The 23,688-nt window shown below is 41.2% G+C and overlaps 3 protein-coding genes across 3 annotated transcripts; 2 read left to right on the top strand and 1 right to left on the bottom strand.

Moving 5' to 3' along the window:
• The first annotated feature begins 282 nt into the window (after positions 1–282).
• Positions 283–1,530, top strand: LOC6602589 (cell wall protein DAN4). Its single transcript, XM_026990144.1, has 2 exons — positions 283–1,137; positions 1,200–1,530. The coding sequence occupies exons 1-2, from the start codon at positions 283–285 to the stop codon at positions 1,491–1,493; spliced, it is 1,149 nt and encodes a 382-aa protein (XP_026845945.1). The 3' UTR covers positions 1,494–1,530.
• A 690-nt stretch (positions 1,531–2,220) lies between these two features.
• Positions 2,221–5,346, top strand: LOC6602590 (mucin-5AC). Its single transcript, XM_026990143.1, has 3 exons — positions 2,221–2,482; positions 2,541–2,699; positions 2,765–5,346. Exons 1-3 carry the CDS (start codon positions 2,221–2,223, stop codon positions 5,230–5,232), a joined length of 2,889 nt encoding a protein of 962 aa, XP_026845944.1. The 3' UTR covers positions 5,233–5,346.
• Positions 5,347–6,938: 1,592 nt separating this feature from the next.
• Positions 6,939–8,228, bottom strand: LOC6602591 (mucin-5AC). The gene is made up of 2 exons (XM_002027579.2): positions 7,690–8,228; positions 6,939–7,621 (listed from the first exon to the last, which is right to left on the bottom strand). Exons 1-2 carry the CDS (start codon positions 8,216–8,218, stop codon positions 6,972–6,974), a joined length of 1,179 nt encoding a protein of 392 aa, XP_002027615.2. The 5' UTR covers positions 8,219–8,228; the 3' UTR covers positions 6,939–6,971.
• Positions 8,229–23,688: the final 15,460 nt, after the last annotated feature.

Raw genomic sequence — 23,688 nt, 5'->3', positions numbered from 1 at the left:
AAATGCCAATAACTACCAAGTGAGTGAACATCTTTCCTTACGGTTTTAGAATTCGTCGAAGTGGATTCGATTTACTGCCATCAGCCTCCAAGAGATGTGGGTTACTACTACAGACCGCAACTCTCACTCGAGTCGCCCCAAGTAGGCTATTCGCCTCACGTGCCGTGCATTCCCATGACCCGGCCCCACATCGGACCTCATGACACTGCTGAGTCCACGAGGGCTTTTTCTTTCAGTGGATATTCTTTGCCTGCGTTTCCGTACTGGTTTTTTAACACTGCCATGTCTCCCACAAGACCCGTCGCTGAGAGCAAAATCTATTCGTATCAGGCGCTCCACACGAGAAAGCGACCTGTGACCTACTATTACTCAGAACCAACCACCGAAGCTACAACGACAAGTACAACTTATAATCCCTTGACAACCACTGAAGCGTCTGCGACGAGTACCAGCAATGATCTATTAAGAACAACACAAACAGAAGCTTCTACGACCACAAATGATCCGTCTACAAAAACAAGTATAGTAGCTTCTACGAAGAGTACAACAACAAGCACTGAAGCTTCTAAGACGAGTGTAACTAATGATCCTTCCACAGAAACCACTGAAGCTTCTACGACAAGTATAACTAATGATCCTTCAACAACAACAACACCCGAAGCTTCTACGACGAGTACCACCAAATTTCCCTCTACAACAACAAACACCGAAGTATCTACGACGGGAACAACTAATGATCTTTCAACAACAACCAATGGTGTTTTTACGACGAGTACTACCATTGGCCCCTCTACGGCAACAACAACTAAAGCTTCTACGACGAGTGCAACAAAGGATCCTTCAACAACAACAACCTCCAAAAGTTCTACGACGAGTACCAGCAATGATCAATCCGCAACAACAATAACCACCACAAATAATGATAACTCTACAACAACAAGCACCGAAACATCTCCGACGACCACAACTAATGATCTTTCAACAACAATCACTGATTTTTCTACGGCGAGTATCACGAATGATCCCATTACAAAAACATCCACTGGAGTTTCTACGACGAGTACCACCAATGATCCTTCAACAACAACAACCACCGAAGCATCTACGACGAGTTCATCCACAGAGTCCAACTCTGCCGTAAGCTGAGGCGTACAGTTGATCACAAAAGAACCCACAATTTAATGTCATTTATTCAATAGGTTGATCGGGTGACCATACAGATCACGGGCTCGAACGGAAGATCCCTGCGCTTTTCCCTTTCCGACCTGGCATCGGAGGGAGTCACATGCAATGATGTTTACACCCTGGAGGTGACGAGGGGATCGACGGTGCTATTTCAGTTTGCCGGTTGCGCGGGTGCGGACAGCACATTCCCTACAACAGTCGGCAGTACAATCTTAAGCGACTCAAACACAAACCCGAAGACCAAGCCTCCGTCCTACCTTTTCTATCATACATCAACCAGCGTCATCCAAACTCATAACACTCGTTAATATACTCTCTAAGCTCTATAACTGAAATATAAATATAGACGACACTTGAAAACAAATAATGATAATCCATTTGTGAACTTCTCTTTTGTCGTGTGTCACGTTTCCACTAAGCCCTGTCACCCTGCGGGAGAGTTAGACAAATACGAGAACTACATGAGTCTGAGTTAGTATCGTGTTAACGTGATATTTCGGAGATTGAAAAGCCAAAATGTGGAATGCATTTGCGTACTTCAGTTACATTTAACGAGAAGCCGAAATACTCGTCCGTCCCTTTCCTAGATATCTGCTAAGTCTCGGCTCTGCTTAAACATATTAAAAGTTCAGCACAGCTCATCTTTTCTTACCATTTAGCTTGCGTTGAAAAATTTCAATTCACAGACAATTTAATTTTTAGCATGACTCAAGGCCGGGCCGCAGCACTGATAGGCGAAAGGTAATTTCATAATGAAATGAGCAAGAAGAATCACCAACAAAGAGACAGAATGAAAGCAAGAAGAGCCAGCCACCGTCTGGCCATTGATATGCATAATGTAGCGCAATAATAATTATAACAGCAAGTATAGCTGTATAATAGCGCCAAATAGAGCCAGCGACACGTAGACATTGCAATGGAATGAGACCATTAATGACGATCCACTCGATCGCGGTCCGGGGGTGGTTTGGAGGTTGGTATAAAAGCTCAGCCTGGGCGAGGTCACAGCATAGTCAACAGTAAATCGTTTGCAAAATGACAACAACCTTGTGTCTATTCGGTCTTGGTCTGTGCCTGCTCGCCTCCATTGTCGGTGGATGGGACTACTCGGTCCCCTATGACTACGCGGCGCCTTACTACGCGGCCCCCTATTACTTTGCCCCGCCGCGCTACGACATATCGCCGTGTCCACCCACCGGAGAGGAGAGTGTGGTCTGTGCCGTGGCCCCGGGCGCCCAGCCAGCGACATTCCCTAGCCCCTGCGAGGTGGATCGCTTCAGCCGCCAGACGGGCGTAGGTAGGTGTTGCTTTGCATTTGATCCGACCCCAGTTCTCACATGGATTTACTCCTCCAGAATGGAAGATTATCTACGAGGACAGGTGCGATAAAATGGAGGAATGTCCGGACGCTTGCAATGAGCAATTCCGTCCCATCTGTGCGACATTTCGATCCTCCAGACGCACCTTTAGGAACTACTGCGAGCTGCTGCTGGTCACCTGCCGCACAGATCATCGTAAGTACTGATATCTGACGGTGGGAGGAATAAGTTTAATTTCAATACATTTGCCTTACCTCCAGAGTGGAAGATCCTGCATGACGGCACCTGTGACAGCAGACTGCCACCTCTCTACTCGCCCCGCGCTCGTAGCTATAATCCCTACGAGATGCACGCCATTCAGCCCTCGTATGGACCTTACGGATCCTATCGATCACAGCCATTGCGAAGGCCACAAACGTTGCTTGTCTCCCCGCCACCGCCGTACAAGGTGGTAGCGTACGAACCATATGAGATTTCATTGGACAACCTGCCCACAGAGTATCAAATGAAGCAGACGTCCCCAAAGGCATATTCGACGACTACTCACGTGCCAGAGACTACTACCCAGGAACCTCAAACAAACACTGAGACGACCGAGTCCATTGAAACAACCGGATTTACGGTCGCCTCACAGAGATCTACGAAAGTTTTAACCGTAAATGCCGTGGTCATAGATAATGAGACTTCTCCAGAACCCAACTCGACGACTTTCCCAACGAAAAATAATCCTAAATCAACTTACGGCTCAACTCCTATTCCTTCTACAGAAGTGACCTCAACATTTGCGAACACTCTGAATAGATCGATTAGCATTAACGCAGTTGGGCTAACTATTAAGAGTACTACAGAAACATCGCCGGAGACCACGTATCCATATTATAGTCCGACTTCTACACCAGAAAAAGACTCAACCACTGACAAGCCCCTGGGACGATCGATAAATATCAATGCCGTTTCTATAGAAGATGAAGCTTCTACAGAGCCCAGTTCTACAGCATCTTCCCCATCTTATCCAGTATACAACACGACTGCTCCGCCAGAACATGCTACAACAACTGCCCGACAACAACAATCCATACGGATAAATGCCGTTGCCGAAATAATAAGCGATGAAACCTCTCCTAAACAAAGTTCTGGAGTCGATTCTTCAACGGAAGCAAGCTCAACAGTCGCTCCTTCCAGCTATGAGATGTATCCGTCCTTTCCGGGCACACCATCCTATCCGTCCTATTCAGACTATTCTGCATCTGCCTCGTATAGCCCGACGGCCATTGCTACCACAGAAGAGGCGTCTACTACTGTTAAGCCTTTATTAAAATCCCTAAGCTTAAATGCTGTGGCTGAGACTAAAGGGGATGTTTCAGAAGAGGAAACTACCCTCGATCCTTCAACGGAAGCAAGCTCTACAGTTGAACCTTCAAGCTATGAGACCTATCCCTCCTATCAGGCGTCACCATCTTATCTTTCCTATTCAGACTCTTCTGCATATGCCTCCTATAGGCCGACTGCCATTGCTACCACAGAAGAGGCGTCTACTACTGTTAAGCCCTTATTAAGATCCCTAAGCATAAATGCTGTGGCTGAGACTAAAGGAGATGTTTCAGAAGAGGAAACTACCCTCGATTCTTCAACGGAAGCAAGCTCTACAGTTGCACCTTCAAGCTATGAGACCTATCCCTCCTATCAGGCGTCACCATCTTATATTTCCTATTCAGACTCTTCTGCATATGCCCCCTATAGCCCGACTGCTATTTCTACCACAGAAGAGGCGTCTACTACTGTTAAGCCTTTATTAAAATCCCTAAGCTTAAATGCTGTGGCTGAGACTAAAGGGGATTTTTCAGAAAAGGAAACTACCCTCGATTCTTCAACGGAAGCAAGCTCTACAGTTGCACCTTCAAGCTATGAGACCTATCCCTCCTATCAGGCGTCACCATCTTATATTTCCTATTCAGACTCTTCTGCATATGCCCCCTATAGCCCGACTGCTATTTCTACCACAGAAGAGGCGTCTACTACTGTTAAGCCTTTATTAAAATCACTAAGCTTAAATGCTGTGGCTGAGACTAAAGGGGATGTTTCAGAAGAGGAAACTACCCTCGATCCTTCAACGGAAGCAAGCTCTACAGTTGAACCTTCAAGCTATGAGACCTATCCCTCCTATCAGGCGTCACCATCTTATCTTTCCTATTCAGACTCTTCTGCATATGCCTCCTATAGCCCGACTGCTATTGCTCCCACAGAAGAGGCGGCTACAACTGTCAAGCCTTTATTACGATCCCTAAGCTTAAATGCTGTGGCTAACACTAAAGATGATGTTGCAGAGGGGGAAACCACCCCCAACACCAGCTCTACAGCCGCAGTAACGGCGTCCACAGAGGAAGAAACATCTTCAGAGCCCAGCCCTACTGCCGCTACTCCTAAGAACCAGTCTCGCCCATCTTATCCAACCAGTCCGAAGACTACCTATAAGAGTAGAAGTGACGACAATACATCGGAATCGCTATCATTCTTTAGGGTGAACGCGGTGGCTGTGAAAGAGGGCCAAGAATCTACACAGGTGTCTAATTCGACGGCACCGGAGGTATCACTGTCATCCGGAAATGCACCGAACAATACAATCGTGGATTATGTGTCTGGAAAAGATGGCGAGAACAAGCACCATCTTCGGGTATACAACACAGGAAGCCAAGGGAATGTGATTATATTTAACATTAACACTAACTAATCGATTGTTTTGAATAGCATCAAAGAACTGAATTAGATAATCCGTTTTATACGTTTTATAAGATTATATTGTAACCAAAAAAATATACATATACATTGTTGTGTTCCTAACTGAGGTACTCTTCTCTCAAATATAGGCATTCACAGGTATAAAAACCCAAATCGATCTAGAGGCACACTGCTTTCGCTTGTATGGAGCAGTGGCCAAAATCATTTCCAATAGATAGCGGGCTGAAGTTCCGACATATGGAATGTGATGGGACATTTTTCAATAAAAAACTAATTACATATTACAATGATTTTAATATCAATACTAAGATTAACAAATAAATAGCAGTATGGATGATACATGACAAATTATAAACATGATTTCAATAAAGTCGTCTTGTCTTTTTTGTAAGTTTTCTTTGTCTTCTTATAAATGGATCTGAGCGTGATAACAATGTGTTAATGACATCTGTACTTGTCAAAATACGTGAAACTTTACGACTGTGCTAAAGTCCACATTTTTGTATTTCCTTGTCATTGGACTAGGTTGCCTCCTGTAAAACTCTCCAATTCACACTAATGCATGCTCTATCACTGCAGAACCTTGAATTAATATCATATGGACGGTAGCCGGCCAATAGAACCATGGGTATAAAGTTAGCAGATCTTTAGCTGTATCCAGAGTCTAATCTTTGAGCTTCTCCGCTTGCAATATTGTTTCACATTTATGTGTTTTCATAAACTAAGTCGACAAAATTTAGATGTCCAGAGAATATTACTGCTCATTAGTATCGTGCAGAAGTTTGGTTGCAGAGTTTACTAAGAATACAGAATATAGCATAAGCGATGGGGAGCAACTCTAATATTAATTTTCTGTAATCTTCTAAATTGTGGATACCACAGATTCTGGGTCTTCTTCTTTTGGGTAGTGGTGGGCCGAAGTTTTGAAATATACTTGTAACAGTGACATATCAGATAAGTCTGGATACAAAATGTCGTTGCTCTAGATCTTATAGTCTCTGAGCACTAGGCGCTTATAGGGACAGACAGACGGACAGACAGACATGCCTCAATCGAGTCGGCTATTGATGCTGCTCAAAAATATAAAGACTTTATGGGGTCGGAAACGATTCCTTCTGGACGATACACACATCCACTTTCACCACAAATCTAATATACGCCTATCCTTATTTTGAGTATCGGGTAAAATAATATACCCCTATACTCATTTTGTGTATAGGGTCTAAATATGCTTCCCTAATAGCTCTTTTCACGCTTTCATACCTTTTGCACACAGAGTGCATATTGTTAGAACGATGAGAATTTTCGAAAAAATTGATTATTGGCACTAGCCGATTCTCAATGAACACATCCACCACCCACTAAAACAGCTGATGACCATGAACATAACAATTTGTTGGTCTGAATTCATAAATTGGATTGAATAAATTTGATTGGCTTTAATAAAATAAAAATAAATAAAATATACATATACATATGTATGTTATGTACAACATAACGTTACGCTTTGACGCTTCGAAGTGTGTTTGGTCTTGATTGCTCACAATTTGCTGGTGTACTTACAGCCTTTCCCAACCAATCTCCAGCAGGTTGTCCAGCTTTTTTCGCTTACGATGCCAAATGCTTAAATCGAGACTTTGATTTGACTTTAACCAACCGTTAAATATCTTAAATATCTTCTTTTGGACCCATAAATATTAATTGTAAAGTTCATCAGGTTCTTTATCTCTCTCAAATTGGCTCTGTTCTATCCGTTGAAGATGAATCGGTGGTTGAGTAATAACTCAGGTTATCGGAAGCCTCTGACGTTGCTTCTGGTCTTCTGTGCTTCGAGCTTTCGGTGGTGATCCCTGGCATCTCTGTGGAGGTGGTGCTGCTGGTGCTCTTGGTTCCGACGGTTGGGGAAGCCTTGGTGCTGATGATTGGGGTGGGCGTCAATGTTGCTGCCTTTGGTTTTATGGTCGTCGTTGAGGTAGTGGGATATGCATCAGTCACACGGCCCACGCCGGGCACAAAAAGCGAGAGCGTAGAGTCGGTGATTTCGCCATAGTCGTGACCCACATCATCTATATTATAGACACTGTAGGCGTCCATGGCTCGCGATACGGATACCATCGGATTGCCGGAGTTCATCACCTGACGGAACCGCAGTGGAGCCGTGCTGCTGGTGATTGGCGTCATCGTCGACATTGTTGTCGTAGGCGTCGTAGTCGTCGTGCCTGTCCTTGGCGATGGCTGGGACTGCGCTAGCATCACATAAACCTTGGGACGACCTGTGCTTCCTGCTGCGGATGCTGGCCGCTTTCCCTTGTTGCGGCGCAACTTCTTGCGCCTGCCCTTGGTTGGCGGAGGGCACGGTCCGGCGTGCAGTATACGCATTACTATGAATAGCAGATGGGAGAAAAATTAGTCCTTATATGCCCTGGGTTCTGACCCCATTCTCACCCACCTTGTTTTCTCTGGCACTCGTGCCTCCGCAACTCGCACTCGTTGGGGAATGTAGTGGGAGTCTGAGCGCCGCTTCCTTCCCCTCCGATCTCGACCACGGCACAGACGGGCCGGTGGATCTTCGTGCACTTCATGGTCCGACAAGTGGGCAGGCAGCGCTCAAGCTCCGTGGGCTCAAGTTCTGTGCCATACTGAAACAACATCTTCATGTTGTGCGCCTCCAAGCGGCAGTCGTTCTCGAAGTAGAAGTGATCCGTTCCATTTGTGGCGCAGACGGGCACGCCGCCAGACGCGCAGTGTGGTTGGTAGTCAACGTACTGGATCTGCAGGGGACCCACACCACCTTTACCAGCACCTTTTTCCGTGTGGTCCTGATCGTGGCCAATGCCGGACTCCGACAATATCTTGGCGTACTGGTCACTGGAGTAGTGGGGATCATTGAAACGCCAGTTCCCAAGCGAAAAAGACTTGCTCGCTGCAACAGCCTCGGGGCTCAGGGCCAGGAGCAGAGTGCCCAAGGCCATCATCATTCGCTGGATGCCTTCTGGCTTCTGACGTGTCTGCATCTCGAATTGACTCTGCACTTTCTCTGAGGCGTGAATGGCTTTATAGCTCTCGGGGCTATCTACCACGTGCTGATTTTTCTGCATTTTTCCGCTGTCGCCGGACTTATCACCGCTTAGCTGCATTTTTGCTATCGTACCTCCCACCCACGGGGCCGCCGATAAGGGGTTCTGCACCAGGTGGGTGGCAGAAGCTCTCCTCCATTACCAGCTCGCACTTTCTTCTCCATAATCTACTACTCTGTACGGCGGTGATTCTTAGACATATGTAGCTGCTTGAAATCTTGTATACAATCTTTTTATCTTATCTACCAGTAGTAGTCTTTTGGGGCATACAAAAAAATGTTGACTTGAAAATAGGTCAAGGCTTTAATAATTCTTGTTAAAGCTTTCACCTCTACAGGCCTATGCCTCGAGCTTATCGTTGATTTTTCCTGCTTGTTAAGTTCTGAAAGTTACAATTTATGCAATCACCAAGCTTTGCACAGTCCGTTCAATGGCTGTGGTAAGCTGCTCTGAGATGAAAAGCTTCCCTTCCAGTATTTTCCATAATTTCCACAATAGGCACAGTATATGCACTCAATTGCTTTTTGTCGAAGACGCTGCTTGCGATTGCGTTTTAGACGCTGTTGAAAACAACATGTTACACATCTAATAACACTATGTATCAAAATTTAACTTTTTCCCGCTGTGAACCGAACTCAATTGTTTCATAATTATACCCGATACTCAAAATGAGTATAAGGGAATATTAGATTTGTGGTGAAAGTGGATGTGTGTAACGTCCAGAAGGAAGCGTTTCCGACCCCATAAAGTATATATATTCTTGATCAGCATCAATAGCCGAGTCGATTGAGCCATGTCTGTCTGTCCGTCCCCATGAGTGCCTAGTGCTCAGAGACTATAAGATCTAGAGCAACGACATTTTGCATCCAGACTTCTCCGATATGTCACTGTTACAAGTGTATTTCAAATTTTGCCCCGCCCACTTCCACACAAAGGGCGAAAATTTGTGGCATCCACAATTTCAAAGATACGAGAAAACAGAAAACGCACAATCGTTAATCCTATTATATCTCACTACAACACGTATATTTCAAAATTTCGCCCAACCCCCTTCCGCCCCCGGAAAAGGACGAAACCATCCACAGATCTCAAAGACTATTAAAGCTTGAGAAACCAAATTTGGTATCCACACTTCTGTTAGATATCACTATTAAAAACACACAATTATACAGAATGATTGTATACTATATGTACCAGATTTTGATCAGAAAATCGGATAATTATTGTAGCCAAAAATTTACAAATCAATTTTCGCTCGCTACGCAACGCCCGACGACACGTTCTAACTGTTTTTCTGTCTCTCTCTTACGCTCTCCTTGTCATTCAATGTCAGCGTCGTCTGCCCGAGGAGAGCCATACTGACTTAGTATCGGGTATAAATGTAGAGTTGCGGTCGCAGCAGCAACTCACAACGTTCCCCCTCGTTTTAGTTTGAGTTTATTTTAAAAATCTTTTTTTGCTATTTTTGTCAGGGATAGTGCTCCGTTTTTCACATAACTCAAGTATCTGGTTGTCTGGTTGTATTGCAATTCTCAAAAGCTGATAAATGCAGTTATAAATCTAACCAGAACACTTTGTAGGTTAATCATTTGGAAAATATTAAGCTTTCAAATTCAAAATACAGAATTTTGTGTGTTTCTTTTTCCGAAATTTAGACTTTGACAATCGGGAAAATAAATTCATTACTTGTGCTCTTGTATTTTTGTTGTATAGGCATAGTCGTTTAAAGAATCTTTTGCTAAAATCGAGCCGTTTGACCAAACCCTCAAATGTCGCATTGTGCCGTTAAATTCCGTTACGTTCCTTCCCAATCGCCATTTTACCGTTAAGAACTGTTACAAATACAAAATTCAAGTATTTTTTTGTAAAGATCGAAACCCATTGCATCCACTAAATTCAATCAGCGAGGCACTTAAATAGGGGATAAACCAGCTTTGGAAACACATAACATCGACAACTGAATCGACGAACATTCATACATACATATGTACATACTATGTGTAAGTTCTTGAACTTTTTTCGTTTTTTAAAAACGAAGAAAAACTGTATAGTAAAATCAATTCACTAAAAAACTGGTAGATACGGAATACTTAGCACTAACTTGATGAAATTACTATTATTCGTATTTGCTGAATCGAACCATTCTGTCATCTCTAACTTGCTGGACATCCAGATCTTATACCTAGTGCGCAAGGTTTTCATTCTTAAACATTTTGCTAGCAAGAAATGGAACTGGCTTGCTCCATAAATCGATTTAGGAGCTGAAATAAATATGGGGCATGCGGTCCAAAAGTTCCCATGTTATCACCTAGACGATTTGAAATAGGCTGAGTTTTGAGTAAAAGCTCTAACGGCTTTATAGCTGTGGGGGAATTGATGGTGAGCGCCCTCTGGCGGAATTGAAGAGGAGCTTTTGCCAACTGTATAATATCACCTATGTATATGTAGCACTGTTAGTTCGTTTTGTGGGGAAAACCCATTAGAGACCGCTCCTAAACGGCTCGTATGATTTTGATACAATTTTAATATGTTTACTTTGAGGACAATAGTATTTCATAGAAAAAATGTTTACCTGTGTGAATACCTGAGATATAGTATGGATATTAAAATACCAAAAATCTTTTCAGAAAACATTTTATTTGTTTTGACAACATATTATTTGCATCTAGTTGATTTTCAAATTTTAAAATTTGATTGAATCACAATATGAAATTAATACTGATTTTTTTTACAAAATGGAGTTTGAGTCAGTCAGTTTGTCTCCACATTCCAACACCAATGAAATAAATCTTAGCGAGCTCTCGTTCAAAGGAGAAGCTAGTGTGCTGCTGTCAACAAAACGCAGAACAATTTTTGAAAACGAGAACTTTAAAAGTGATCTTTATCTATATGACAAAATCGAACATTTAAATCTGGATGGTTATCAACCCTCTTGCGGCCACTCTATACATACTGTATTTCAATAACCTTTTAAAGGCAAACCTTCTTGACAACATTTCCTCGACAATTAAAATTAACAAAATTAGAAAAAATAAAACTGAAAAGAAGGAATCAGATCTTGAAACATCTAAAACTGTGAAATGTGCCATTGAAGGTACCTATCCTCTGTTCAAATGTATGACATATGTATGTTTGCTAAAGGTCCATGCAGCAACTACTAATTTTCCTGCGGTTAGGCAGTGTTACAAATATGGTTCTTTGGGACACACAGCTACGCGCTGTAAATCCGAAACATGTTGTAAAAAATGTGGCAGTTGCACTTGATATGAAAATGGCACTGTTAACAAATGTATCTTTTGTCAGTGGGATGAGCACAATGCTTTTTAAAGAAACGAGTATCATGTTTGGGCTAGAGAAGTCAATATTAGCAAAGTTATAATAATTAAAAAACAGCCAGAAAGGAAGCCTTAAGCAATTTTTTTTCAACAAAACTACAATCGTGATCTTGACTATGACATAGAGTTTCCTCAAATTAACATAAGAAATCATCAGGGGAACCAAAAAAAGGTAAAGCAATCCTACCATGCTTTAAAAAAGCATTCCTATAGCAGCAGAATTGTCAAGCGCGCAGTAGGCATTGTGAAAAAAACGCACTACTCGCTAGAGTCATATACCAATGATTCAAGCGATCATGCTTACAAATTTCCCAACAAGGAAAACCAGGACACTCTTGTCAATAGCAGTGTAATTCAAGAAATTCATGAACTAATAACTCCCGTTATTCTCATGGAAGCCAAAGAATCAAATGAAAATTCCTACAGGATAGTTCACATCCTTTAAATAGTGTAAAAGCGATACAGAATGTACCCTAAACTCTGGCAGATATAGCTTAGCAATTTTCTCTGAAGGTTTTTCTCATTACACGTTAAAACTCAGATCATGATGTTCTTATCGCCAAAACAAAAAATTACCTTACTTTAAGCCTCCAATGAGGACAGAAACTTTTAAAAATGTAATCAAAACATTACTAAAAAAGCAACAAACACGTGCTTTAGTGAGTGTGCACTAATGCAAAGGGTAAATATCCAAACTCATCGAAAGCCTGGCTTTTCTTGAGAAACATCAAGTCTTTAAGCGACTCCAGAATGCTCTTTGGCTTAGCTTGAGTTTCTTGAAAGTACAGTTCCTGCTTTGGCGAAAGTTCAACATTTTGTCTGTTAGACCACTTTCTCTCAGCTCCGCTGCTTTTGAGTCAGCTATTCTCAACAGAGGCAGGAGCACGGCGGGAGGAATGGATAGAATCACATACGACATGGTAAGGGCACCAAGTAGCCCAGCGTAGTTTAGCCTTAAAAAATAATTCTGATTCCAAAGAGGGATAAGGATCTCAGCATGTATAAAAACTATCACCCTTTCTCTCTCATCTCTGTATTGGCTAAAACTCTTTATCTATCTATCAATACCATGGCATATCAGAAAAAACTAAGGAAAGCTGTTGCAATTGTCGTAATCTACATATATGTATGTATCTATAAATCATTCAATTTCCAAACCCTGCAAATGTTAATGGCTCATGATAATATTCCCACGTAACACACAGACTGCATAGTAAATTTCTTCTCTGTCAAAGAATGGTGGTCTGTCAGAATCGGCGATCTAGTCGATATGGTCATTCTCCATGATTTTGCGTGTATTTTCTGGTATCTTTAAAATTGTGGATGCCATAGATTTCCGTTCTTTGTGGGGGCGGGGAGAAATTTTAAAAAACACCTATTACGGTACGATACTAAAGTGTGGATACCAAATTTTCTAGTCAATTTTCCGTAAATTCAGATATCCGAAGAAGGTAGAATATACGAGCTAGCAATGAAGCTAGCCGAGCCAGGTTAATCAGTTTTACACACAGGAACAGGAATGACTTGGTATCCCGATCATAATAAATTGGCTGATAAAGGATTTGTCTATGTTTCAGTGGATTCAGTCTGTTAAGGACGAATTTGATTCATTACTTTTAAGAGCCTGTAAAGCCTTTCAATATTACAGAGAATAACAGTTTTCTTGTATTGAACTTGTAACTGTTGTTACTGCGGTACTCTAAGATACCTATACCTGCACTGACACAGTCAATGGAGGCATCCGTGGAGAGAATGTTCACCCATCCGTAACAAACACCTCCAGCTTGGCTGGATATGTAGTCTTGCATTCTTTATCTGAAATATCTTTTTTTGTCCGATACTCAAAATGAGTATAGGTGTAAACATATTAGATATGTGAAAAAAGTGGATGGGTGTAACGCCAAGAAAGAAGCGTTTCCGACCCCCTTAAGTCTACATTTATATTCTGGATCAGCATCAATAGAGGAGCCGATTGAGCTATGTCTGACAGTCCGTCCCGATGACGACTAGAGGCTATAAGAGCTAGAGCAACTAAATTTGGTTTGATATTTGGAATTTAGTTTGGTGTGATATTTCCCCCGCAAAGGACGAAAATCTTTGACATCCACAATTTTATAGATACGAGAAAACAAAAATCAGAATAGTAGAGAATGATCAAATCTACCAGACTTCCGAGTATGGATAAGATAGGATTATTATTGTAGCCAGAAGAACCAAATCAGTTTGCACTGGCTATACAACGCCGTCCAAGGGCTTCCTGTCTTTCTCTTACACACTCTTCGTCGTGAATGTGTGCGCCCTCTGTCGGAGGGGAGCCATACTGACTGAGTATCGGGTATAAATGTAGAGGCGCGGTCTTAACAGCGACTCACAACGTTCGAACGTGTTCCCCCTCGTTGACACTGTACTTGATAAATTTTTTGATTCTTGTGTTCCGCTTTCTTGTCCGATTAGGTCTGTAAAACCCCCTTGGCTCACCAAAGAATTATACAGTCTGAAGAACTTAAAATCAAGACTCTGTAAAAAATGTAAAAAAGTAGTTTCTCCTTCTTCTTTCTTTCGCTATGTAATAGTTCGGTCAAATTTTTCAGTCTTAATGCTCAATGCTATAAGAACTACCTATCTGGATGCAGGATATGTTTTTCACAGCAGGCAATTGCCGATATCTTTGCCAAAATTTTACAAACCCATTCTCAGGAAAGATATTCTTAGCAACCGTGCCCAGCCCTTTGTTAAATTAACGCTCTCTACTTCATGACCTTCGACTAGTTAGCCCGTGCTTTCACCGGGTCCAGACGGGGTATCTGGCTGTATACTCAGTTACTACGCCGAGGCTCTGTGTGGACCCTTGCTTAAACTATTCACCCTGTCCATTGATTCTTCTTGCTTCCCTACGATTTGGAAGGTATCGTTTGTCGGACGCGAACAATTATAGAGGAATATCTAAGTTATCCGCTATTCCTAATCAAATCACTTATATTTTCAGCTCAGCATGGATCCGATCAACCACCACGAATTTTTTTTAGAGTTTAACTCTTTCATCATTAAAGGCTTTAAAGTAAACCCACAGACGGATGTTATTTACACCGACTTCAGCAAAGCATTCGACTCTGTAAACCACTCCTTTCTAGCACATAAGCTTGACCGTTGAGGGTCTCCGCCCGACCTCCTGAGGTGGACTACTAGCTACCTTTATTCCAGGTCCCAAAGGGTCCTCTTCAAAAACTCCATCTCTTTACCAGTCAAGGTTACTTCTGTAGTACCACAAGGCAGAATCCCTTTCAAGGATAACTTCTATTACCCCAATGGCCCACATATTCGTCTTTGATACTCTACATACTATTCACTATACTATAACCTGTTTCATACATCACACTTGATTTCTATCTAAAACCAAAAGCATATACATAACTACTTTATAACCATTATATTTTATAATTGACACATTTTTCCTTTTTATTATATCTTCATTATTATTTTCTTTATATACACATGTACACAATCACACTACACCCCTCTTCTCGACTATATTGTATATGTAACACAACATCGATATACCTTTCTAATGTATATCACATCTTGCACGAAACTAAAACAAAACATCGAGCCCTGCTGGTACTATTGAAGTATCTGGTCATTGCAGATTCAAAAGCAATCAAAAAAAGAAAAAAACATTCCCAATATCCAACATATTCTCATTTGTCAGAAAACTAAGCAAGGTAAAACTAAAAAACAGAAAACTAAACTAAGAAAAGCAATTAGTTTATTCCACATTTACAACCTAGGAGTATACTGTATTTTCCTGTAGCTTGTTGTGGTCTCCTTAGCCTATAGATGAAAACGGCACATCATGATAATAATCATGTCCCTTCCTCACAAGAGACTGCAATCAGGCTTATCTCCTCCATTATTTGAACAACCCCCAAAAGTGAGCTGGTAATCGATTATCATTCGGGTAAACAACCCCCTCGTCTCACCACCCCAACAGCCACAACTTCTTAGCCATTCATTGGGGTAGACGCAATTAGTTTGAATTATTTAAATATTGATTTATTAGTGGAAAATGTAACATCTAATTTAACAGAAGGAGCGATGGGGAATGAGCGACTCACAATACCAACGAATTTTGTATTATCTCAGAGAGCCTCAAATTGAAAAATAAATGCAAATCTATCTATGATTTCCGTCCTAGCAGGATTTATTTATTTCTCCCATTGGAGACTTCTTTGCAAACCCTTTTGGCAGCATTTAAAATCCTGTTTATGCTGCCATAACCAGGAGCTTTCAGGGAAAATAAGGCTTCCTTCTGGACGTTACACACATCCATTTTCACCAAAAATCTAATACACCCCTGTACTAATTTTGAGTATCGGGTATAACAAGGGGGAACGTTGTGAGTTGCTGCTGCGACCGCAGCTCTACATTTACAACATTGAACGACGTGCGACAGTCAGAACGTGTCGTCGGGCGCTGCGTATCCACTGCAAATTTAGTTGTTCCTTTTGGTTGTAATAATGATCCGATCCCACCAAGATTCGAAAACCTGGTAGATATGGGCATTCTCTATGATTGTGCGTTTTTAATCTAACCCCTATAGGTGTATATTACCGACCATTACCCATGATCAGCATCAATAGTCAAGTCGATTGAGTCATAAAGATAAGTAGAAGGTAGATAAAACCAGAGAGCGGCTCAGAGAGAGTGCAGAGCACAAGACATATAGAAACTGCCAGTAAGAATGAGCGGAGAAGCTAAGAATGCACACAATAATTTAAATTAAAAAAATAAATACACAAACAACAAAAACACGATCGTTTAAAAACGCACAGGATAATTAGCAAACACAGTTTCTTTTCTTAAAGCAACGAATCGAACAATTTTTAGGAGTAGCGAAGTCATTCAGAAACGATAGATTTCGATAACATAACAGAATGTATGTACATATGTATATATTTACTGTGTGTATGCATATGTGTGCTTGTGTATGGTTTGTTTGTTTTGCTGTGTGAGTGGCTTTTGGGCGTGTCGGAGGCCGCAACTCAAAGCAAAATTTTCCTCTGGGTGTCCAGCCTTCTGTGGACCTGGTGGGTCATGGGGCGGCTTTGCTTTAACGCACCCACACATACACATACTTTTTAAATACGGCTACCAACATATACATATACACACACATATACATACACACCCACACAGGAGACGTACACATCTAAAGGATGACACATTCAACGTTTATCCAGTGACCGTTTTGCACATTAATTTACTGACCTTTTTGCACTTTTTCCATAGTTTTGCAACCGCACCTCTGCGCTGGGTGGGCGTACCGCTCTCTGCCGCCATCCGGCCACCCCCCTTTCGTCGGTGGCAAGGGCAGAGGCCAACTTTGACCCAAAGCTGAAGCTCAACTCTGCTTCTGTGTCCATGTGGGCACAACAATATGCGGCTGGCCATGGGCAACGCGAGATTGTCTGCCCCTGTCCCTGATACTACTCTTGGTCTACCACTTCCTGTCCCAGGACCTGAACCTGTTCCAGACTCCGACCCAGGTCCAAAACCTTGCCCGGCTGGCTGGGAGTAGGTCTGGTCTGGTCTGTTCACATCCACATCCACTTTCACAATATAACGTATGATGAATGTGTGACATTTTTGCTTGTTTGTTTGCTTATTGTTTGTTCTGTGTGCTTTACCCACTTTTCCTTTGAGCGCAGCGGATCAAAAAGGGAGTAAAAAAGTATGCGGAAAACAAACAAGATAAAGAATTTATAGAATAAGGAGATGCTCTCATATATTTTGTATATACGAGTCCACATAAGGGATCCGTTCTTATTCTATTTTTATTATTTTGATTCGATTAGTCTTGTTTAAAAAAAAAAAATAAAAATTAAGTGGCGTTAAAAAAATGCTTTAAGGAATAAAAGCAATAACTCTCATGAGAATTTAGAGAAAATAGCATACAAAATAAAGACATATGGTATACTCCATAAATAGAGAATTTACAGATGTCCCGATTTCCATATTTTGACAAAAAAAAAAGGTTTACCTACTAAATATTTTGGACCTTTCTTGTGGTGTTTTTTAGGACAGGATATTGTTCACAGTGTACTTGTTGCTTATTCTTCTTCCTATTGCACTCTATTGTGTGTGGGCTATATCTTTGACGTTTTTCTTTGTTTCCCTTTCAGTGACGTTCGCGTCCATGGGGGGTGACTCTATATCATTCATTTTCGGTTTTTTCCCTTTCACACTTTTCATTTAATTAATTTTGCACTCCTTTGATTATACAGTTTTCCATTTCATTTGCCTTTTTCTGCTAGCATCTCTGCACCTTTGAGTCTGAAATGTCATTGTATTGAAGGGGGGACCTTCAAGATGATTCTCAACGCATGGTAACCCTTTGGCGTCTAAAGAGTATGTAAAAGTTTTGTTTGTTTGCTTGTTGCCCATTTTTAGCTACCGTCATCTTGTCTATCTCTCCTCTCAATATACCACTGCTCTCGATGTTTGCCCCACTATATATGTGCACGTGTGTGTGTGTGTGGAGAGAGTTTAATAAACTGTATGTTTTGTTCCGTACGTACATATGCATGTATACGTATGTATGTAAGCATATGCAGATTACTTTCCTCGAACGTGTGCGCCGAGAGTGTAGAAAGGGTTGTAGGACCGAGCCAAAAACTCTCTCTGCTATTTCATTTTCAATAACGGCAAAGCGATAAACTTGCCCCGAAAATAGCTTTGCTTTTTGTTGACGCTTGAAAACTTTGTCACATCTGAAATTGTGCGGCGGAGATTCACAGTTGAAAGCCACTCCGCTCTTGCTGAACCCTGGAAAAAGGCAGCTGTGACAGCCCCACCAAATGTACATACATACATACATACATACATACATACATACATACATACATACATACATACATACATACATATGTATGTACATTAGGGTTGCGTTTATTTGTATGGGCGAAAAAAAATGTGTCGGCACCAATGCATTGGTTTTAGTTTTGACTTTTAAAAATTAGGTTTTGGCCAACAAAAGTGGTCGTTCGGACCATAGTGCAATGGTCTTAAACCCTGATCTTAAAGTGTTCCTTTTGGTATAAAACAATAAAACATAAAGTCTTATATCGATTCGACAACGTTTACTATATATCTGATGTATTCGATCAGAGCGATACATAGTATAGCTGCCATAGGAACCATTGGCCAAATATTTTATATACATTATATTTTATTGTTTTATTACAAAAGGATCATTTGTAGACCCTGAGACCTTTGAAAATTACATATCTTTGGATGAGTAGCAGATCCTGCAAGTAACGTGGAAAGTAACATTGGGAGTAACTCTGAGTAAGAATATTAATACTTTATGGCGGCGAAAACGTCACTTTCTTGCTGTTCCAAATAGCCATACGTCTACACGAATACTCTTTAAGTACCGGATATAATTATATGAGTAACTTCAGATATACATACCTATATAGAGAATTAGATGTCTGAGGGCTCTCAATGCAGTTCCAGGACATCCCGTCCATGTGCTTATATTCTCGCCTTTGGTCCGAGGAATAGGAAACGACATCTTCAATACAACACTTTTGGCTGCACAGAATTCGAAAGCTCTACCACACGGATATACGCGTCGGACAATACTATGTAGGTGGTGACTTACCTGTGATTTATCATACAAATACTTTAAATAAAAGTTGAATGTTCTAAATAATTCGACCCTTAATACATTAGTGCTCTGCGGTTGTGGCTTTCGTAAGCGTTCAGGGTTTTAATTGAAGCCCTTCGTTGAAGCTCGTTGCAAAACTTTTCTCCGGATTTCAGTTGATTGGAAAGTGGAGAAAGTACATTTGCTGTTGTCATTTCCTGTCGTCGAACAGGACTACCCGTTTTGTGCCTGTCGTAAACCTTCTTTGGAAACCACAGTCGACGTCTGGCAATTGATGGAAAAGTTCTTCGATGCCAGTGCTAGTTTAAGTCTTACGCTAAGGCTAACACTCATATTAAATAAATGTATAATGTTAGATTAGAAGAGATTCACAATATTTATGGAGCTTACTTTTTTTTTGCTTGACTGTCATTGTGGTATCATCACAATATGTGGTATGTCTGCCACAATCGCTGGTAAATCAATTTATATCAAATGAGTCGTTAGTGTGTTTGTATCAATTTCCGTTGTACATACACATATGTAATTCAACTCTTAGCGACTCAAAGAGATGGAGACAGTAGGGCTACAAGTCAACCCAAGTTTCTAATGGTCCCCTAATGCAAACTTCTTCGTTTTGTTAGATTCTTGAAACAATTTTCAGTCGTTGAGAGCAGCCAGATCCAGCACCATACCAGACCCGGATCAAGATCCGGAGTAGGCAAGCATGCAAACAGCCATAAATCATTTCGTACTAAGACCCTCGCCGCAGACGGGGGGACTGTTCGACTCCTGGTTATATCTTTCTATCTCCCCATGCTGCTGTCTGGCATGTTGGCTGTCTGCCTGACTGTCTGCTTTCTTGCCAGTCCCTGGCCTTGTCCCGTCCAGCTGGAAAGCTGTCTTTATTGTGCTTTTAATTCCAATTTAGTTTCACACCAAAACTTTGGCCAAGGCTGAGACTTCTTCGTCCTTAGTCCGGGACTATCCTGTCCTGTTCTGTCCTGCCCTACACTGTCCAGAAGCATGTCCTGTCCTGGCCTGGCCTTCACAGGCTACTGCTGCTTGCCATTTTCTTTTGAAATTTTTCCCTTGTCCATGTCGTGTTGTGTCGTGCCGTTCGGATTGTGGTAGCTGATAATGAACGCCACTGGTCCATTGTTTGTCAGGGTATTCCATTTCGATTCGTTTCGACACCGCTCCCCTTTCCTGCACCTACCGTTTCTGCTCCCAGCTCCTGCTCTTGCTGCAGTCACCTCACCTAATGAGCTCTTCCCCGGCCACAACCCGAAACCCAATACCTTTTTTTCGCTGGATGCCGAACATTTCCATTGCTTTAAATGCCAGATCTAACTAAAGACCCCCTACTGCAGAGTGGCGAGTAAATAAGAGTGGTTTGGGAGGTAAAAAGCTTTTTTCATTTCCCGAAACCTGTGACACTTTTGTGTGAGGATGCACAACGATTCTTGCGGACACCTTGTGATGGTATTCGCGGATTCAATTCATTTAATTATCATCGATCAACACTGAGATATGCATTCCAAAATTAATCCCATTGCGCTTGTTGTACAATTATCTTCATTAAGATTGTTTATTATTTGGTGTTTGAGATTGGATGCGAAATTACATGTGAGAACATTTCAATGAATAGAGTTCAATTATTTAAACGAAAGTATTCGGCACTACGATTCAGCTGATTCTAAGCGAGTTTTGGGACCAGTCTGATTACCCTGACTATGTTGAATCGTTTGAGAGAAGCATTAGTCTTAAAAATATTTCTTATGGACTTTTCTAAAAGCAGATTTTCTTGAAAAAGGTTAATGTACCCAAACCATAATTTTTTTGGATCTTGAAAGACCTTGGATCACTAAATCATGTTTGTATATTTAACTTCCGTGTAACACGACATTGAATTAGATTCCAATAATATATATGTATAGATATTTATACTTCAAACGTTGGACTGGTTTCGTTCAGAGTTATTTCCAGGTAAGCTAACAGAATTTCGGGGCGCAAACAAATTTCAAGCAGCGTCCGATCCGATTCAAGGCGGAACGGCAAGTCCTAAATTCGTTTGGGCAATTAAGAATGAAACGAAAGCGTATTTGGATTGTGTAATTTAATTTGTGTGATGAGTTTTCGCTTCGGTGTTCAAAGTACTAGCTTCTGGCGGTGGCTCTCTCCGTCAGGGTTGTTCCGTGGTTCGCTTGTTACCTTCTTGCGGACTCCGACTCCCAGAACTCGTGTTGCTCTCTATCAACACTTTTCTCTGCTGGCTTTTAGTTCCGCATTCACGCTGGCATTATAATCTATATACTTATATTTGTATATATATTTGTAAATATGAAAGCAGTAAATTTACACACACACAAACAAAAAGGAAGACGCAGAGGCACAGAGAGGAAGAAAGAGAGAGGTGAAGATGCCTGCCTGTTGTTCCAGTTGCTTTGCCTGTCTTATAACGGTAACCAAGTCAACACGACTCGAATTTCTTCGACTCCGGTCGGTGCACGACCAGGCCTTGATGCCGTCTGGATGGCCCGTCCTCCCGCCACCCCATTCCATGCAGTACAACAAACAACAACCAAAACGAGCCGGAAGTGCGGCATATTTTCCGCTTAAAATGCCACAATGTGTGACGGTGGTGTGTCGTGGGTGTTTCAACTTCCATCCAGGCACTAGGACCAAGCTGAAAGATGGGGTATAGCCACAGTCACAGTCACAGCGACAGCGACAACGAGGAGTAACAATTTATTCATATATTTGTATTATATTTTTCTATATTGTCGCGTCCTTTGTTGTTGCTGCTGTTGTTGGCATAAGACTCATGTGAGCATTGACACACCTCGGCGTAAGCTTTTCTGCAGAAGTCCCGGCAATTAAATACTTCAATTTAAATAAAACTACAGTAAAATTACATTCCTTCATTTAAAACTCTCATCCGGTGAAGATTCATACCGCTTAAAGTGGTTTACATAGGTGCGTTAGTAGTGGTGTAGGTCGACTTTTCTTTTGCGCGGCTAACTGTTACATCGGTCTTAATTCGTTTTCTAGGAAATTAATAATTAAAAATAATAATAAGGAAAACGCACAGTGATCAAACAGTGTCCATATATTTCTATGTATCTGTATGTAAGTTAACAAGAATGTTGCCAACATCAACCACAAAAACAGCTGGATCAGCGTCCAAGAAATATCTCGCGATCGCTGCGGCACTTCTGAACTGCAATAAGAATATTGCCTCCCAAAAATATTGTTATTAAGTTAAAAGATATTCTTCAGATAAATAACATGGAGTATCTTCAGATAAATTGTAGGTGTCTGTTCGGTCAAACTCTGTCTAGTTGTTGCCGTCTTAAATAATCGATTCGTTTATACTAACATATAATCCACTGAATTTGAAATAGGAAAAAACTACTTGAATGACCTTTGCACTATAGACAATCTTACGCACCCTCACCATCATTGGCATAAACTCACCATGGCACTAAGAACCCTAATAAAAAGTTCTTGCCTAATACTAAAATGCACCCATCGGTATTTTTTTTTTGCTATTGCTAATTTGATCGACTTTTTTTTTGCATCGGTTTTAATTCGTCTCTTGGATTCTCACATACCCACCATTGAATAAATACTAATAAGGACAACGCTTGTCTCTCTTAGCCTATAATAATGCACCATCACGAATCATTTTCCACCGAGGTGTTAACCATCGGAGACCTCATCAAATATTATTCATCTACATAGAAACTAATACAAATACAGTAGAGTCCGGTTATAACGACTCTGCTTATAGCGTCCGTCCGGCCATAGTGACAAAAATTCGATGACTTGGTTGGTCCCCATACAAACTTATATAAAAGGGCCTTAGCTTAGTACGTCTCCGCTTTTAGCGACTTACCGCTTATACCGACGAAATTTTTCACAATTCAACCGGCTATTGCGACGTGCCGAAAGAAAAATACAACAAAATAATGCCAAAAAAATAAAGCATTAAGCGACGCTCTTAGAAATGTATGTACATATGTATTTATCAGTGATCGGCGCCGATTTCAAAGGAAGAACTGGATGAATATGTTCTTATTGACAATGGTGTGGCGATTTGTGGGGAACCTTCCGAAGACAAAATTGTTAAAAATATATTAGATGACGGACAGGACAGCGACGACAACGTCGAAAATCAAAAGGAAGATGTGTCATCACCTTTTGGAGTCATTTAAGGCTGCAGAAATTCTGAATAGATTTGTCCATTAAAATTTTAATGACGACAGGTTAACGCACAGCATGCCTCGTTTAAATAATGCTGTGCTCGACTGTTTTTATATGTCAAAAACTACTGCTAAACAATCAAATATTACTGATTATATATATTAAAAATAAAAAGAAAA

This window comes from Drosophila persimilis, unplaced genomic scaffold, assembly GCF_003286085.1.
Source record: "Drosophila persimilis strain 14011-0111.01,24,50 unplaced genomic scaffold, DperRS2 tig00000520-arrow-pilon, whole genome shotgun sequence".
NCBI lineage: Eukaryota > Metazoa > Arthropoda > Insecta > Diptera > Drosophilidae > Drosophila > Drosophila persimilis.
This window is presented reverse-complemented; position numbering and strand designations above follow the sequence as displayed.

Excerpts from the sequence above, each read along its gene's own strand:
- LOC6602591 (XM_002027579.2), bottom strand. The coding sequence starts at position 8,218 with ATGATGATGGCCTTGGGCACTCTGCTCCTGGCCCTGAGCCCCGAGGCT. Across the intron at positions 7,622-7,689 it reads CGAGTGCCAGAGAAAACAAG|TAATGCGTATACTGCACGCC; the intron begins GTGGGTGAGAAT and ends TGCTATTCATAG.
- LOC6602590 (XM_026990143.1), top strand. The coding sequence starts at position 2,221 with ATGACAACAACCTTGTGTCTATTCGGTCTTGGTCTGTGCCTGCTCGCC. Across the intron at positions 2,483-2,540 it reads CAGCCGCCAGACGGGCGTAG|AATGGAAGATTATCTACGAG; the intron begins GTAGGTGTTGCT and ends TTACTCCTCCAG. Across the intron at positions 2,700-2,764 it reads CACCTGCCGCACAGATCATC|AGTGGAAGATCCTGCATGAC; the intron begins GTAAGTACTGAT and ends CCTTACCTCCAG.
- LOC6602589 (XM_026990144.1), top strand. The coding sequence starts at position 283 with ATGTCTCCCACAAGACCCGTCGCTGAGAGCAAAATCTATTCGTATCAG. Across the intron at positions 1,138-1,199 it reads CCACAGAGTCCAACTCTGCC|GTTGATCGGGTGACCATACA; the intron begins GTAAGCTGAGGC and ends TTTATTCAATAG.